The sequence below is a fragment of the Boleophthalmus pectinirostris genome, unplaced genomic scaffold (genome assembly GCF_026225935.1).
Source record: "Boleophthalmus pectinirostris isolate CB_2022bp ecotype Guang Dong unplaced genomic scaffold, ASM2622593v1 HiC_scaffold_10, whole genome shotgun sequence".
Taxonomy (NCBI): domain Eukaryota; kingdom Metazoa; phylum Chordata; class Actinopteri; order Gobiiformes; family Gobiidae; genus Boleophthalmus; species Boleophthalmus pectinirostris.
Window position 1 is genome coordinate 207,501 of NW_026570971.1, and position 15,000 is coordinate 222,500.

General features: G+C 47.3%; 2 protein-coding genes across 3 annotated transcripts in view; one reads left to right on the plus strand and one right to left on the minus strand.

Annotated features, from left to right (window-relative positions):
* The window catches only part of zgc:109986 (uncharacterized protein LOC553566 homolog), a 9,506-nt gene extending 9,442 nt beyond the window's left edge, over positions 1-64 (minus strand). For both annotated transcript variants that reach the window (XM_055154380.1, XM_055154373.1), the window contains exon 1: positions 1-64. This exon is cut by the window's left edge. The gene's annotated coding sequence lies outside the window, so the exon portion shown is untranslated.
* The window catches only part of srp54 (signal recognition particle 54), a 20,104-nt gene that overhangs the window by 557 nt on the left and 4,547 nt on the right, over positions 1-15,000 (plus strand). Inside the window, exons 2-13 of the mRNA XM_055154365.1 lie at positions 893-959; positions 1,039-1,135; positions 2,328-2,419; positions 2,560-2,644; positions 8,827-8,931; positions 9,059-9,125; positions 9,547-9,604; positions 10,525-10,675; positions 11,113-11,261; positions 11,388-11,488; positions 11,708-11,794; positions 13,599-13,672. Of these exons, the coding sequence (XP_055010340.1) occupies positions 1,058-1,135; positions 2,328-2,419; positions 2,560-2,644; positions 8,827-8,931; positions 9,059-9,125; positions 9,547-9,604; positions 10,525-10,675; positions 11,113-11,261; positions 11,388-11,488; positions 11,708-11,794; positions 13,599-13,672 (1,047 nt within the window). The 5' untranslated portion in view covers positions 893-959; positions 1,039-1,057. The remainder of the gene's footprint in view (positions 1-892; positions 960-1,038; positions 1,136-2,327; positions 2,420-2,559; positions 2,645-8,826; positions 8,932-9,058; positions 9,126-9,546; positions 9,605-10,524; positions 10,676-11,112; positions 11,262-11,387; positions 11,489-11,707; positions 11,795-13,598; positions 13,673-15,000) is intronic.

Sequence of the window (15,000 nt, forward strand, 5' to 3'; positions counted from 1 at the left end):
GATGAAAGTTGAATTTGATCCGGTCACGTGACTCTGGAGTTTGTTTTGTTTCGGTTTGAGTCACGTGACCTTTTCTCACACGGACGCCATTTGTAGGACGTTTCACCATTATCCTAATGACAGAATAAACTACACACACAGACACACAACACACACACAACACACACAGAGCTCCACACAAGTGTCGTTTGACCCATCACTACATTACTCTGCCTAATCTGTTGTGTGTGTGTTGTGTGTGTGTGTGTGTGTTGTGTGTGTGTGTGTGTGTGTGTGTGTGTGTGTGTGTGTGTGTGTGTGTGTGTGTGTGTGTGTGTGTGTGTGTGTGTGTGTGTGTGTGTGTGTGTGTGTGTGTGTGTGTGTGTGTGTGTTGTGTGTGTGTGTGTGTGTGTGTTGTGTGTGTTGTGTGTGTGTGTGTGTGTGTGTGTGTGTGTGTGTGTTTGTGTTGTGTGTGTGTGTGTGTGTGTGTGTGTGTGTGTGTTGTGTTGTGTGTGGTGTGTGTGTGTGTGTGTGTGTGTGTGTGTGTGTGTGTGTGTGTGTGTGTGTGTGTGTGTGTGTGTGTGTGTGTGTGTGTGTGTGTGTGTGTGTGTGTGTGTGTTGTGTGTGTGTGTGTGTGTGTGTGTGTGTGTGTGTGTGTGTGTGTGTGTGTGTGTTGTGTGTGTGTGTGTGTGTGTGTGTGTGTGTGTGTGTGTGTGTGTGTGTGTGTGTGTGTGTGTGTGTGTGTGTGTGTGTGTGTGTGTGTGTGTGTGTGTGTGTGTGTGTGTGTTGTGTGTGTGTGTGTGTGTGTGTGTGTGTGTGTGTGTGTGTGTGTGTGTGTGTGTGTGTGTGTGTGTGTGTGTGTGTGTGTGTGTGTGTGTGTTGTGTGTATGTGTGTGTTTGTGTGTTTCTGCAGGTGTCGGCTCCACAGGAGTTTTTTTTTTCCTTCATAAACAGTTTTCTCGTCTTTTCTCAGTGAAGAGGTGAGTTTGACCTTAAACCTGTACCTCATCTGACCTCTGACCCTTGTGTCTGACCTCTGACCCTTGTGTCTGACCTCAGGACCTCTCTGTGGGACATCATGGTTCTGGCAGATTTAGGACGAAAGATCACCTCAGCCCTGAGGTCGCTCAGCAACGCCACCATCATCAACGAAGAGGTACTGCACCTACACCTGCGCCCGAGTCACACGCGCCCGAGTCACACGCGCCCGAGTCACACGCGCCCGAGTCACACGCGCCCGAGTCACACGCGCCCGAGTCACACACAGAGAAACACACCGAAAACATGAGTCTCACACGCCGCGAGAAACACACGCCGCGAGAATGTGTGTGTCATGTGACGTGTGTGTGTTAGAGATGCGCGGATTGCGGTTACAACCGCGGTATCCGCGGTTAATCTGCGGGTCGGGCGGATGACGTGACGAAAAATTATATTTTAATTAAATTCGGGCGGGTGGCGGTTTAACTACTAAAAAAAAAAAAAAAAAAAAAAAGTTCTTGTTAGTATTGTTACGTACATGTGAAAAGACGAGTGTCATTGTCTGTGCTTGTATGAAGTGTTCGTCATGTCCTTAATTAGTCCATTTGACCTCGTTTTTATGTTCTGAAGGTTCAGGTTGTGTCGGGTTATTGATGCCTAAGGTTTACGAGGCACATATTATATGCAGTTTATTTTATTATTTCTAATTTATTTCAGCTGTTTGCCAACACATAAGTGGCTATAGGACCATATTTATTTAGTTGCATATTTTTTCTTGCCTATTTCAGTTGGAATATAAAGAGGGCATTGCCTGATTTCAATAAAGGTTCATCTGGATGAGATGATCTGTCTGTTTTGTATCGATATCAGTTATATTTTAAAACACGCAGACATTATAGCGTCGACTGCCACTCGGGGTCTTTAAAACTTAAAGAAATAACATCAGGCAATGGCAGAATGTTCAGAATGTAACAACATCCAACACGAAGGCAAGAAGGTTCAAAAACAGCCGAGTCGGAAAACGTTGTCAATTAATTAGCACAACAAACACGCTGAGCGAATTTTGGAATGAATGAGCTATAGTTTGCATTTTTATCGAGGCTCCTTAGTTTGTTTGCTGTATGATTGTTCTAAAATCTAAAATCAATCGGCGGATGGTGGCGGGTGCGGTTTTGAAAACCTTCGGTGCAAAATGCGGGCGGATGATGAGTTTTGTGTCGCGGTTGCGGATGAAAAAATAGCCCATCCACACATCTAGAGTGTGTGTGTGTGGTATGACCCTGTATGTGATGTGTTGTGTGTTCAGGTGTTAAATGCCATGTTAAAGGAGGTGTGTGTCGTGTGTCGTGTGTTGTGTGTTGTGTGTTCAGGTGTTAAATGCCATGTTAAAGGAGGTGTGTGCTGCTCTGCTGGAGGCCGACGTCAACATCAAACTCGTCAAACAACTGAGAGAGAACGTCAAGTGAGTCACACTGACCAGACCCCCCCCCACACACACACACACACACGTCAACCCCTGCAGACCCCCACTGTCTCCCCGTGTGTGTGTATGACCCGTGTGTGTGTGTATGACCTGTGTGTGTGTATGACCCATGTGCTCAGGTCAGCCATAGATCTGGAGGAGATGGCGTCTGGTCTGAACAAACGGAGGATGATCCAACACGCCGTGTTCAAGGAGCTCGTCAAGGTCCATACACACAACACATACACACACCGCATACACACACCGCATACACGCTCCACACACACACACATACACACACCACATACACGCTCCACATACACACACCATACACACATACACGCACACATACACACACACACACACACCGCATACACGCTCCACATACACACACACACACATACACACACACACATACACACACACACATACACACACATACACACGCATACACACATACACACACACATACACACACCGCATACACACACCACATACACGCTCCACATACACACACCACATACACACACCACATACACGCTCCACATACACACACCACATACACACACCACATACACACACCACATACACACACCACATACACGCTCCACATACACACACCACATACACACACCACATACACGCTCCACATACACACCACATACACACACTGCACATACACACACCACATACACACACCACATACACACACACATACAACACACATACACACATACACACACACACACATACACACACCACATACACACACCACACACACTACACACACACACACATACACACACACACACATACACACACACACACATACACACACCACATACACACACACATACACACACCACACACATACACACACCACATACACACACACATACACGCTCCACATACACACACCACATACACACACACACATACATACACACACCACATACACGCTCCACATACACACACCACATACACCACATACACACACCACATACACACACCACATACACACACCACATACACGCTCCACATACACACACCACATACACATACACACACCACATACACGCACCACATACACGCACCACATACACGCACCACATACACACACCACATACACACTCCACATACACACTCCACATACACACTCCACATACACACACCACATACACACACCACATACACACACCACATACACACACCACATACACACTCCACATACACACTCCACATACACACACCGCATACACACCGCATACACACACCACATACACACACCGCATACACACACCGCATACACACACCGCATACACACACCACATACACACTCTTTATATCATATATATATACACTACGATGATGGTGTGAGTGTGTTTGTGTGTGTGTTGTGTTTGTGGTTCTGGTTGTGTTTGTGGTTCTGGTTGTGTTTGTGGTTCTGGTTGTGTTTGTGGTTCTGGTTCTGGTTGTGTTTGTGGTTCTAGTTCTGGTTGTGTTTGTGGTTCTGGTTCTGGTTGTGTTTGTGGTTCTGGTTGTGTTTGTGGTTCTGGTTGTGTTTGTGGTTCTGGTTGTGTTTGTGGTTCTGGTTCTGGTTGTGTTTGTGGTTCTGGTTGTGTTTGTGGTTCTGTTTGTGTTTGTGGTTGAGTTTGTGTTTGTGGTTCTGGTTCTGGTTGTGTTTGTGGTTCTAGTTCTGGTTGTGTTTGTGGTTCTGGTTCTGGTTGTGTTTGTGGTTCTGGTTGTGTTTGTGGTTCTGGTTCTGGTTGTGTTTGTGGTTCTGGTTGTGTTTGGTTGTTTTGTGGTTCTGGTTGTGTTTGTGGTTTCTGGTTCTGGTTGTGTTTGTGGTTCTGTTGTGGTTCTGGTTCTGGTTGTGTTTGTGGTTCTGGTTGTGTTTTGTGGTTCTGGTTGTGTTTTGTGTTTGTGGTTCTGGTTCTGGTTGTGTTTGTGGTTCTGGTTCTGGTTGTGTTTGTGTTCTGGTTTCTGGTTCTGGTTGTGTTGTGTTTGGTTCTGGTTTGTGTTTTGTGTTTGTGGTTCTGGTTCTGGTTGTGTTTGTGGTTGTGTTTGTGGTTCTGGTTGTGGTTGTGTTTGTGGTTCTGGTTCTGGTTGTGTTTGTGGTTCTAGTTCTGGTTGTGTTTGTGGTTCTGGTTCTGGTTGTGTTTGTGGTTCTGGTTCTGGTTCTGGTTGTGTTTGTGGTTCTGGTTCTGGTTTTGGTTCTGGTTGTGTTTGGTTCTGGTTGTGTTTGTGGTTCTAGTTCTGGTTGTGTTTCTGGTTCTGGTTTTGGTTCTGGTTGTGTTTGTGGTTTTGGTTCTGGTTGTGTTTGGTTCTGGTTCTGGTTGTGTTTGTGGTTCTGGTTGTGTTTGTGTTTGTGTGGTTCTGGTTGTGTTTGTTTCTGGTTGTGTTTGTGTTTGAGGGTCTGGTTTGTGTTTGTGGTTCTGGTTGTGTTTGTGTTTGTGGTTTGTGTTTTGGTTCTGGTTCTGGTTGTGTTTTGTGGTTCTGGTTGTGTTTGTGGTTCTGGTTGTGGTTGTGTTTGTGGTTCTAGTTCTGGTTGTGTTTGTGTTTGGTTCTGGTTGTGTTTTGTGGTTCTGGTTTGTGTTTGTGGTTCTGGTTCTGGTTGTTTGTTTTGTTGGTTCTGGTTGTGTTTGTGGTTCTGGTTGTGGTTGTGTTTGTGGTTCTAGTTCTGGTTGTGTTTGTGGTTCTGGTTCTGGTTGTGTTTGTGGTTCTGGTTGTGTTTGTGGTTCTGGTTCTGGTTGTGTTTGTGGTTCTGGTTCTGGTTTTGTGGTTCTGTTCTGGTTGTGTTTGTGGTTCTAGTTCTGGTTGTGTTTGTGGTTCTAGTTCTGGTTGTGTTTGTGGTTCTGGTTCTGGTTGTGTTTGTGTTTGTGGTTCTGGTTGTGTTTGTGTTTGTGGTTCTGGTTCTGGTTGTGTTTGTGGTTCTGGTTCTGATTGTGTTTGTGGTTCTGGTTCTGGTGGTTCTGGTTGTGTTTGTGGTTCTGGTTCTGGTTGTGTTTGTGTTTGTGGTTCTGGTTGTGTTTGTGGTTCTGGTTGTGTTTGTGGTTCTGGTTCTGATTGTGTTTGTTCTGGTTCTGGTGGTTTGGTTGTGTTTTGTGGTTCTGGTTGGTTTTGGTTCTGGTTGTGTTTGTGGTTCTAGTTCTGGTTGTGTTTTGTGGTTTCTGGTTGGTTTGTGGTTGTGTGTTTGTGGTTCTAGTTCTGGTTGTGTTTGTGGTTCTGGTTGTGTTTGTGTTTGTGGTTCTGGTTGTGTTTGTGGTTCTGGTTCTGGTTGTGTTTGTGGTTCTGGTTTTGGTTCTGGTTGTGTTTGTGGTTCTAGTTCTGGTTGTGGTTGTGTTTGTGGTTCTGGTTGTGTTTGTGTTTGTGTTTGTGGTTCTGGTTGTGTTTGTGGTTCTGGTTCTGGTTGTGTTTGTGGTTCTGGTTCTGGTTGTGTTTGTGGTTCTGGTTGTGTTTGTGGTTCTGGTTCTGATTGTATTTGTGGTTCTGGTTGTGGTTCTGGTTGTGGTTCTGGTTGTTTTTGTGGTTCTGGTTGTGTTTGTGGTTCTGGTTGTGTTTGTGGTTCTGGTTCTGATTGTGTTTGTGGTTCTGGTTGTGTTTGTGGTTCTGGTTCTGGTTGTGTTTGTGGTTCTGGTTGTGTTGTGTTTGTGGTTTGTGTTTTTGTGTTCTGGTTGTGTTTGTGGTTCTGGTTTGTGTTTGTGTTGTGGTTCTGGTTTTGGTTCTGGTTGTGTTTGTGGTTCTAGTTCTGGTTGTGGTTGTGTTTGTGGTTCTGGTTGTGTTTGTGGTTCTGGTTGTGTTTGTGTTTGTGGTTCTGGTTGTGTTTGTGGTTCTGGTTCTGGTTCTGGTTGTGTTTGTGGTTCTGGTTCTGGTTGTGTTTGTGGTTTGTGGTTCTGGTTGTGTTTGTGGTTCTGGTTGTGTTTGTGGTTCTGGTTGTGTTTGTGGTTCTGGTTCTGGTTCTGATTGTGGTTCTGGTTCTGGTTGTGGTTGTGTTTGTGTTTGTGGTTCTGGTTGTGTTTGTGGTTCTGGTTCTGGTTTGTGGTTGTGGTTCTGGTTGTGTTTGTGGTTCTGGTTCTGGTTGTGTTTGTGGTTCTGGTTCTGATTGTGTTTGTGGTTCTGGTTGTGTTTGTGGTTCTGGTTGTGTTTGTGTTTGTGGTTCTGGTTGTGTTTGTGGTTCTGGTTCTGGTTGTGTTTGTGGTTCTGGTTGTGTTTGTGGTTCTGGTTGTGTTTGTGGTTCTGGTTCTGGTTTGTGTTTGTGGTTCTGGTTGTGTTTGTGGTTCTGGTTGTGTTTGTGGTTTCTGGTTGTGTTGTGTTTGTGGTTCTGGTTGTGTTTGTGGTTCTGGTTTTGGTTCTGGTTGTGTTTGTGGTTCTAGTTCTGGTTGTGTTTGTGTTTGTGGTTCTGGTTGTGTTTGGTTCTGGTTGTGTTTGTGGTTCTGGTTTGTTGTGTTGTGGTTCTGGTTCTGATTGTGTTTGTGGTTCTGGTGTGTTTGTGGTTTGTCTGGTTGTGTTTGTGTTTGTGGTTCTGGTTGTGTTTGTGGTTCTGGTTCTGGTTGTGTTGTGTTCTGGTTCTGGTTTGGTGTGTTCTGGTTGTGTTTGTGTTTGTGGTTCTGGTTGTGTTTGTGGTTCTGGTTCTGGTTGTGTTTGTGGTTCTGGTTTTGGTTCTGGTTGTGTTTGTGGTTCTAGTTCTGGTTGTGTTTGTGGTTCTGGTTCTGGTTGTGTTTGTTCTGGTTCTGGTTCTGGTTCTGGTTGTGTTTGTGGTTCTGGTTGTGTTTGTGGTTCTGGTTGTGTTTGTGGTTCTAGTTCTGGTTGTGTTTGTGGTTTCTGGTTCTGGTTGTGTGTTTGTGGTTCTGGTTGTGGTTCTGGTTGTGTTTGTGGTTCTGGTTCTGGTTGTGTTTGTGGTTCTGGTTCTGGTTCTGGTTTGTTGTTTGTGGTTCTGGTTGTGTTTGTGGTTCTGTGGTTGTGTTTGTGGTTCTAGTTCTGGTTGTGTTGTTTGGTTCTGGTTCTGGTTGTGTTTGTGGTTCTGGTTTGGTTCTGGTTCTGTTGTGTTTGTGGTTCTGGTTTTGGTTCTGGTTGTGTTTGTGTTCTGGTTTTGGTTCTGGTTGTGTTTGTGGTTCTGGTTGTGTTTGTGTTGTGTGGTTCTGGTTTTGGTTCTGGTTGTGTTTGTGGTTCTGGTTGTGTTTGGTGGTTTGGTTGTGGTTTGTGTTTGTGGTTTGCTGGTTCTGGTTCTGGTTGTGTTTGTGGTTCTGGTTGTGTTGTGTTTGTGTTTGTGTTTTGGTTCTGGTTGTGTTTGTGTTTGTGTTCTGTGTTTCTGTGTTGTGTTCTGTTTGTGGTTCTGGTTGTGGTTTGTGTTTGGTTGTGTTTGTGGTTCTGGTTGTGTTTTGTGTTTTGTGGTTCTGGTTGTGGTTCTGGTTGTTTGTGTTTGTGGTTCTGGTTGTGGTTCTGGTTGTGTTTGTGTTTTGTGGTTCTGGTTTGTGGTTCTGGTTGTGTTTGTGTTTGTGTTTGTGGTTCTGGTTGTGGTTTGGGTTTCTGGTTGTGTTTTGTGTTTGTTTGTGGTTCTGGTTGTGTTTTGTGGTTCTGGTTGTGTTTGTGTTTGTGGTTCTGGTTGTGTTTGTGGTTCTGGTTCTGGTTGTGTTTGTGGTTCTGGTTCTGGTTTTGGTTCTGGTTGTGTTTGTGGTTCTAGTTCTGGTTGTGTTTGTGGTTCTGGTTGTGTTTGTGGTTCTAGTTCTGGTTGTGTTTGTGGTTCTGGTTCTGGTTGTGTTTGTGGTTCTGGTTGTGTTTGTGGTTCTGTGGTTCTGGTTGTGTTTGTGGTTCTGGTTCTGGTTGTGTTTGTGGTTTGTGGTTCTGGTTTGTGTTGTGGTTCTGTTCTGGTTGTGTGTTTGGTTCTGGTTGTGTTGTGTTCTGGTTGTGTTTTGTGGTTCTGGTTGTGTTTGTGGTTCTGGTTGTGTTTGTGGTTCTGGTTGTGTGTTTTGTGGTTTGGTTCTGGTTGTGTTTGTGGTTCTGGTTCTGGTTGTGTTTGTGGTTCTAGTTCTGGTTGTGTTTGTGGTTCTAGTTCTGGTTGTGTTTGTGGTTTGTGTTGTGTTTGTGGTTCTGGTTGTGGTTGTGGTTTGTGTGTTCTGGTTGTGTTTTGTGGTTCTGGTTGTGTTTGGTTGTGGTTTGTGTTTGTGGTTCTGGTTGTGTTTGTGTGGTTCTGGTTGTGGTTGTGGTTGTGTTTGTGGTTCTGGTTGTGTGTTTGTGTTTGTGTGTTGGTTGTGGTTGTGTTTGTGGTTCTGGTTGTGGTTGTTTTGTGGTTCTGGTTGTGTTTGTGGTTCTGGTTGTGGTTCTGGTTGTGTTTGTGGTTCTGGTTGTGTTTGTGGTTCTGGTTCTGGTTCTGGTTGTGTTTGTGTAACGTTGTCCTGTTTGTGTTACAGTTGGTGGATCCTGGAGTCAAGGCCTGGACTCCGACTAAAGGAAAGAACAACGTGATCATGTTTGTGGGTCTACAGGGCAGCGGCAAAACCACCACCTGCTCCAAGGTGCGCACCTGTCTCACCTGTCTCACCTGTCGCACCTGTCTCACCTGTCGCACCTGTCTCACTTGTCGCACCTGTCGCACCTGTCTCACCTGTCTCATAACCTGATGTGTGTGTTTTGTTTTTGTAGTTGGCCTATTATTACCAGAGGAAAGGCTGGAAGACCTGCCTGATCTGTGCAGACACTTTCAGAGCAGGTCAACGCACGACACGACACGACGCACGACACGACACGACGCACAACACGACACGACGCACGACACGACGACGACACGACACGACGCACGACACGACGCACGACGACGCACGACACGACACGACACGACACGACGCACGACACGACACGACGACACGACACGCACGACACGACACGACGCACACACGACACGACGCACGACACGCACGACACGACACGACACGACACGACGCACGACACGACGCACGACACGACGCACGACACGACACGACGCACACACGACACGACACGACGCACAACACGACACGACGCACAACACGACACGCACAACACGACACGACGCACGACACGACACGACTGAACACAACTCTCTCTCTCTTTCTCTTGTTTTTCACTTGTTCTCTCTGTTTCTCTGTCTCCAGGAGCATTTGATCAGCTCAAACAGAACGCCACCAAAGCCCGGATCCCCTTCTACGGCAGGTGAGTCCCTGTCCGGCAGGTGAGAGTCCCTGTCCGGCAGGTGAGAGTCCCTGTCCGGCAGGTGAGAGTCCCTGTCCGGCTGGAACACTTTCACACAAACATGTTTTTTTTTCGGACATAAAATGTTGTTCCCCCAACCTCCAGCGACACTTGAGACGTTGTGAAAAGTTTTGTTAATCCGTGTATCATTCGTTCATTCGTTTTTCAATATAAAACCAAAAATAAGAAAATGAAAAAACAACAGTTTTCTTCGTCATTTGTCTCCAAAACCAAAATGAAAAAACGGATAACGATTCGTTTTTTCAGTTTTCGATTTTGTGTTTAAATGAAGAATGGAAAAAACGGATAACGGTCTGGTCTCGGACCTGGATCAGTCCCGGTTCAGTCCGTACCCGGTGTAAAAGTCCGGCATCGCAGTCACGGAAGTCAGGTAAACGGGAAACGGCTGTTATCCGTTTTTTCCATTCTTCATTTAAACACAAAATCGAAAACTGAAAAAACGAATCGTTATCCGTTTTTTCATTTTGGTTTCAGAGACAAATAACGAAGAAAACTGTTGTTTTTTCATTTTCTTATTTTTGGTTTTATATTGAAAAACGAATGAACGAATGATACACGGATTTTTGTTGGACGTGTTTTTTGTCGCAGACGGTGACTCGGAGTTTTTCAACAACATAAAAAAAGAGTTTGTGTGTTTTATGTTTGTAAAGTTCTGCTCAGTTTTTTAAAACATTTTCCCAGAATCGTACACAACATTTGTTCGATCACCAACGAAGACAGAAAGTTTAAAGCCACACTGTGGAACATTCCAGACAAAGCAGCAACATCTCCATGGAGACGAGCGTTTGACGGACGCTCCCCCAGTAAAGTGACAGAGTGCGTCTTTACGGTGAGATGACGTGAGTTTGTCGTCTCCACAGTTACACGGAGATGGACCCGGTGGTGATCGCGGCCGAAGGCGTCGACAAGTTTAAATCTGAAAACTTTGAGATCATCATCGTGGACACGAGCGGACGCCACAAACAAGAGGACTCCCTGTTCGAGGAGATGCTCCAGGTCTCCAACGCCGTGGTGAGTTTAACCTGACGCAGGACCGAACACCAGAACCAACACCAGAACCACCACCAGAACATCTCACACCACCAGAACATCTCACACCACCAGAACATCTCACACCACCAGAACCACCACCAGAACATCTCACACCACCAGAACCTCACACCAGAACATCTCACACCACCAGAACCACCATCTCACACCAGAACCACCAGAACTCACACCACCAGAACATCTCACACCACCAGAACATCTCACACCACCAGAACATCTCACACCACCAGACACCACCAGAACATCTCACACCACCAGAACATCTCACACCACCAGAACATCTCACACCACCAGAACATCTCACACACACAGAACATCTCACATCATCTGCAGATAGAACCATGAATTAGGTTTAGGTCCAGACCTTTGATCTTTGACCCGTTGTGTTGTTTCCGTAGCAACCGGACAACATCGTGTACGTGATGGACGCGTCGATCGGTCAGGCCTGTGAGGCTCAGGCCAAAGCCTTCAAGGACAAAGTGGACGTGGCCTCGGTCATCGTCACCAAACTGGACGGGCACGCCAAAGGGGGCGGAGCTCTGAGCGCGTGAGTCTAAACACACACACACACACGGCAAAGGGGGCGGAGCTCTGAGCGCGTGAGTCTAACACACACACACGGCAAAGGGGGCGGAGCTTCTTTGACCCCTCTCTCTCTCTCTCTCTCTCTCAGTGTGGCGGCCACTCGCTCGCCCATCATCTTCATCGGGACGGGCGAACACATCGACGACTTCGAACCCTTCAAGACCCAACCCTTCATCAGCAAACTGCTCGGTACTGGTCCAGACCTGGTTTAGTCCTGGTTTAGTCCTGGTTTAGTCCTGGTTTAGTCCTGGTTTAGTCCTGGTTTAGACCTGGTTTAGACCTGGTTTAGACCTGGTTTAGTCCTGGTTTTAGTCCTGGTTAGACCTGGTTTAGACCTGGTTTAGACCTGGTTTAGACCTGGTTTAGACCTGGTTTAGACCTGGTTCAGTTCTGGTTCTTGTGTTTCAGGAATGGGAGACATCGAGGGTTTGATTGATCGAGTGAACGAACTCAAACTGGACGACAACGAAGAACTCATCGACAAACTCAAGCACGGTGAGACCAGGACCAGGACCCGGACCCGGACTCGGACTCAGACTGAAACACAAAGGCCCAGACCCAAAGACCAAGGACTTGGATAGAGACTCAGAGACTTGAGGGTGAAGTTTAGTTTTGCATCGACTTATCGACTCTGTCGCCGCCGTCGCCGCTGTGGTTTTGTTTTATGGTTCTGCGTCGAGTCGAGTAATTCACCTCCACAACACCAGAGAGAGAACACCCCTCTGCACAGAGAGACACCTCTGACACAGAGAGAACACCCTCTGACACAGAGAGAGACACCCCTCTGACACAGAGAGAAACACCCCTCTGACACAGAGGAGAACACCCCTCTGACACAGAGAGAACACCCCTCTGTCGCAGAGAGAACACCCCTCTGTCGCAGAGAGAACACCCTCTGTCGCAGAGAGAACACCCCTCTGTCGCAGAGAGAACACCCCTCTGACGCAGAGAGAACACCCCTCTGTCACAGAGAGAACCCCTCTGACAGAGAGAAAACACCCTCTGACACAGAGAGAACACCCCTCTGTCACAGAGAGAGAACACCCCTCTGTCACAGAGAGAGAACACCCCTCTGTCACAGAGAGAGAACACCCCTCTGTCACAGAGAGAACACCCCTCTGTCACAGAGAGAACACCCCTCTGTCACAGAGAGAGAACACCCCTCTGTCACAGAGAGAACACCCCTCTGTCACAGAGAGAGAACACCCCTCTGTCACACAGAGAGAACACCCCTCTGACACAGAGAGAACACCCCTCTGACACAGAGAGAACACCCCTCTGTCACAGAGAGAGAACACCCCTCTGTCACAGAGAGAACACCCCTCTGACACAGAGAGAACACCCCTCTGTCGCAGAGAGAACACCCCTCTGTCACAGAGAGAGAACACCCCTCTGTCGCAGAGAGAACACCCCTCTGACGCAGAGAGAACACCCCTCTGACGCAGAGAGAACACCCCTCTGACGCAGAGAGAACACCCCTCTGACGCAGAGAGAACACCCCTCTGACGCAGAGAGAACACCCCTCTGTCACAGAGAGAACACCCCTCTGACACAGAGAGAACACCCGAAGACACCCCTCTGTCACAGAGAGAACACCCTCTGTCACAGAGAGAACACCCTGTCACAGAGAGAGAACACCCCTCTGTCACAGAGAGAACACCCCTCTGACACAGAGAGAACACCCCTCTGACACAGAGAGAACACCCCTCTGACACACAGAGAACACCCCTCTGTCACACAGAGAGAACACCCCTGTCACAGAGAGAACACCCCTCTGTCACAGAGAGAACACCCCTCTGTCACAGAGAGAACACCCCTCTGACACAGAGAGAACACTCATGAGTCGTGTTGTTTAGTCACATGTGACTAATGAGTCATGTGATTTAAGTTTAATAAACAAACGTCTGTTGAAAGAAAAGAAAAGTGGAGGAGGAAACGTAGAGACGACCAATCACAGCTCTCATTGTTTCAGTGTGTAGTTAGACAGTTTTGAAGGTGCACGGTCGATGTGGACGCTCCGCGGGCGCTCTGCGGGCACTCTGCGGGCGCTCTGCGGGCGCTCTGCGGGCGCTCTGCGGGCGCTCTGCGGGCGCTCTGCGGGCGCTCTGCGGGCGCTCTGCGGGCGCTCCACAGACGAGCTTCACCTCAACACATGATTTTACACTCGACTGTAAAATGAGCTTTAAACACTTGGAGACTCAACATTGGATCTACATGGTCTGTCCCTGTCTGTCCCTGTCTGTCCCTGTCTGTCCCTGTCTGTCCCTGTCTGACCCTGTCTGTCCCTGTCTGTGTGCAGGTCAGTTCACACTCAGAGACATGTATGAACAGTTCCAGAACATCATGAAGATGGGCCCCTTTGGACAGATCATGGTCAGAACACACAACACACACACACTATACACACTATACACACTATACACACACACACACACACTATACACACTATACACACTATACACACACACACTATACACACTATACACACTATACAGACTATACACACACACAACACACAGACGCACAACAAACACACACTGTAACAAATCACCTGTTCTCGACAAGAGAAAAGCTACAACGCAAGGGAGGATCCATTCATATCAGCGGGGGTGAAATAAGGACATGCAAAAATGAACTGCTGTTGGCCTATCAGGCTTTTATTGGCCTTGCCAGATACACACGAGTTTGGCCACGTTAACACACAATACCCCCCACCCCGCGCTCGAACGCACCCAATCCCCAAAACCCAAACTCCAGTGCAACAAAACAATAAAGAAACGGTTCGATAACTGTCCACCACCCTTCACCATAACAGTCCCGAGCAACTTTAGTTGTCCCCAAAATGTCCCCGAAGTTTTCCCCTCGCTGCGCGGCAGAAGCAACGTGAGTTGGCAGAGTTTCGGCGTTACTCACGGTACCCGCGCTCTGGCTTTGACGCACGATCCAGGAGCTCCCGTGGCGAAGTAGTAAATCCCGCGTGAATGGAAGCGCAATAATCCACAAGTGGTACAGCGATATTATCCCAAACAGCGTGGCTCCACGGCACTGACAGCTCCTGACACTCCTGGCATGCGTCCCAGTCGGCGTGTGACGTCACACATGTGCGCGTGTCCGCGCGCGCGTCCCTCTCCCCTTAAATCCTGTACGTCCGGGGAGGGCGCAACAAACAGCCTGTTACGGCCTAAAATAATGATGCCACATAAATATAAAGGACCAGACACAACAGAGTAATATTAACAAACACACTATACACACACAGACGCACACACAACACACTATACACACACAGACACACACACAACACACTATACACACACAGACACACACACAACACACTATACACACACAGACACACACACAACACACTATACACACACAGACGCACACACAACACACTATACACACACAGACACACACAGACACACACACAACACACTATACACACACAGAACACACACACTATACACACACAGACACACACAGACACACACACACACACTATAACACACACACAGACACACACACACACACACACACACACTACACACACAGACACACACACACACACACATACACACACAGACACACAACACACAACACACTATACACACACAGATGCACACACAGACACACACACAACACACTATACACACACAACACACTATACACACACAGACACACACACACACACACACACACAC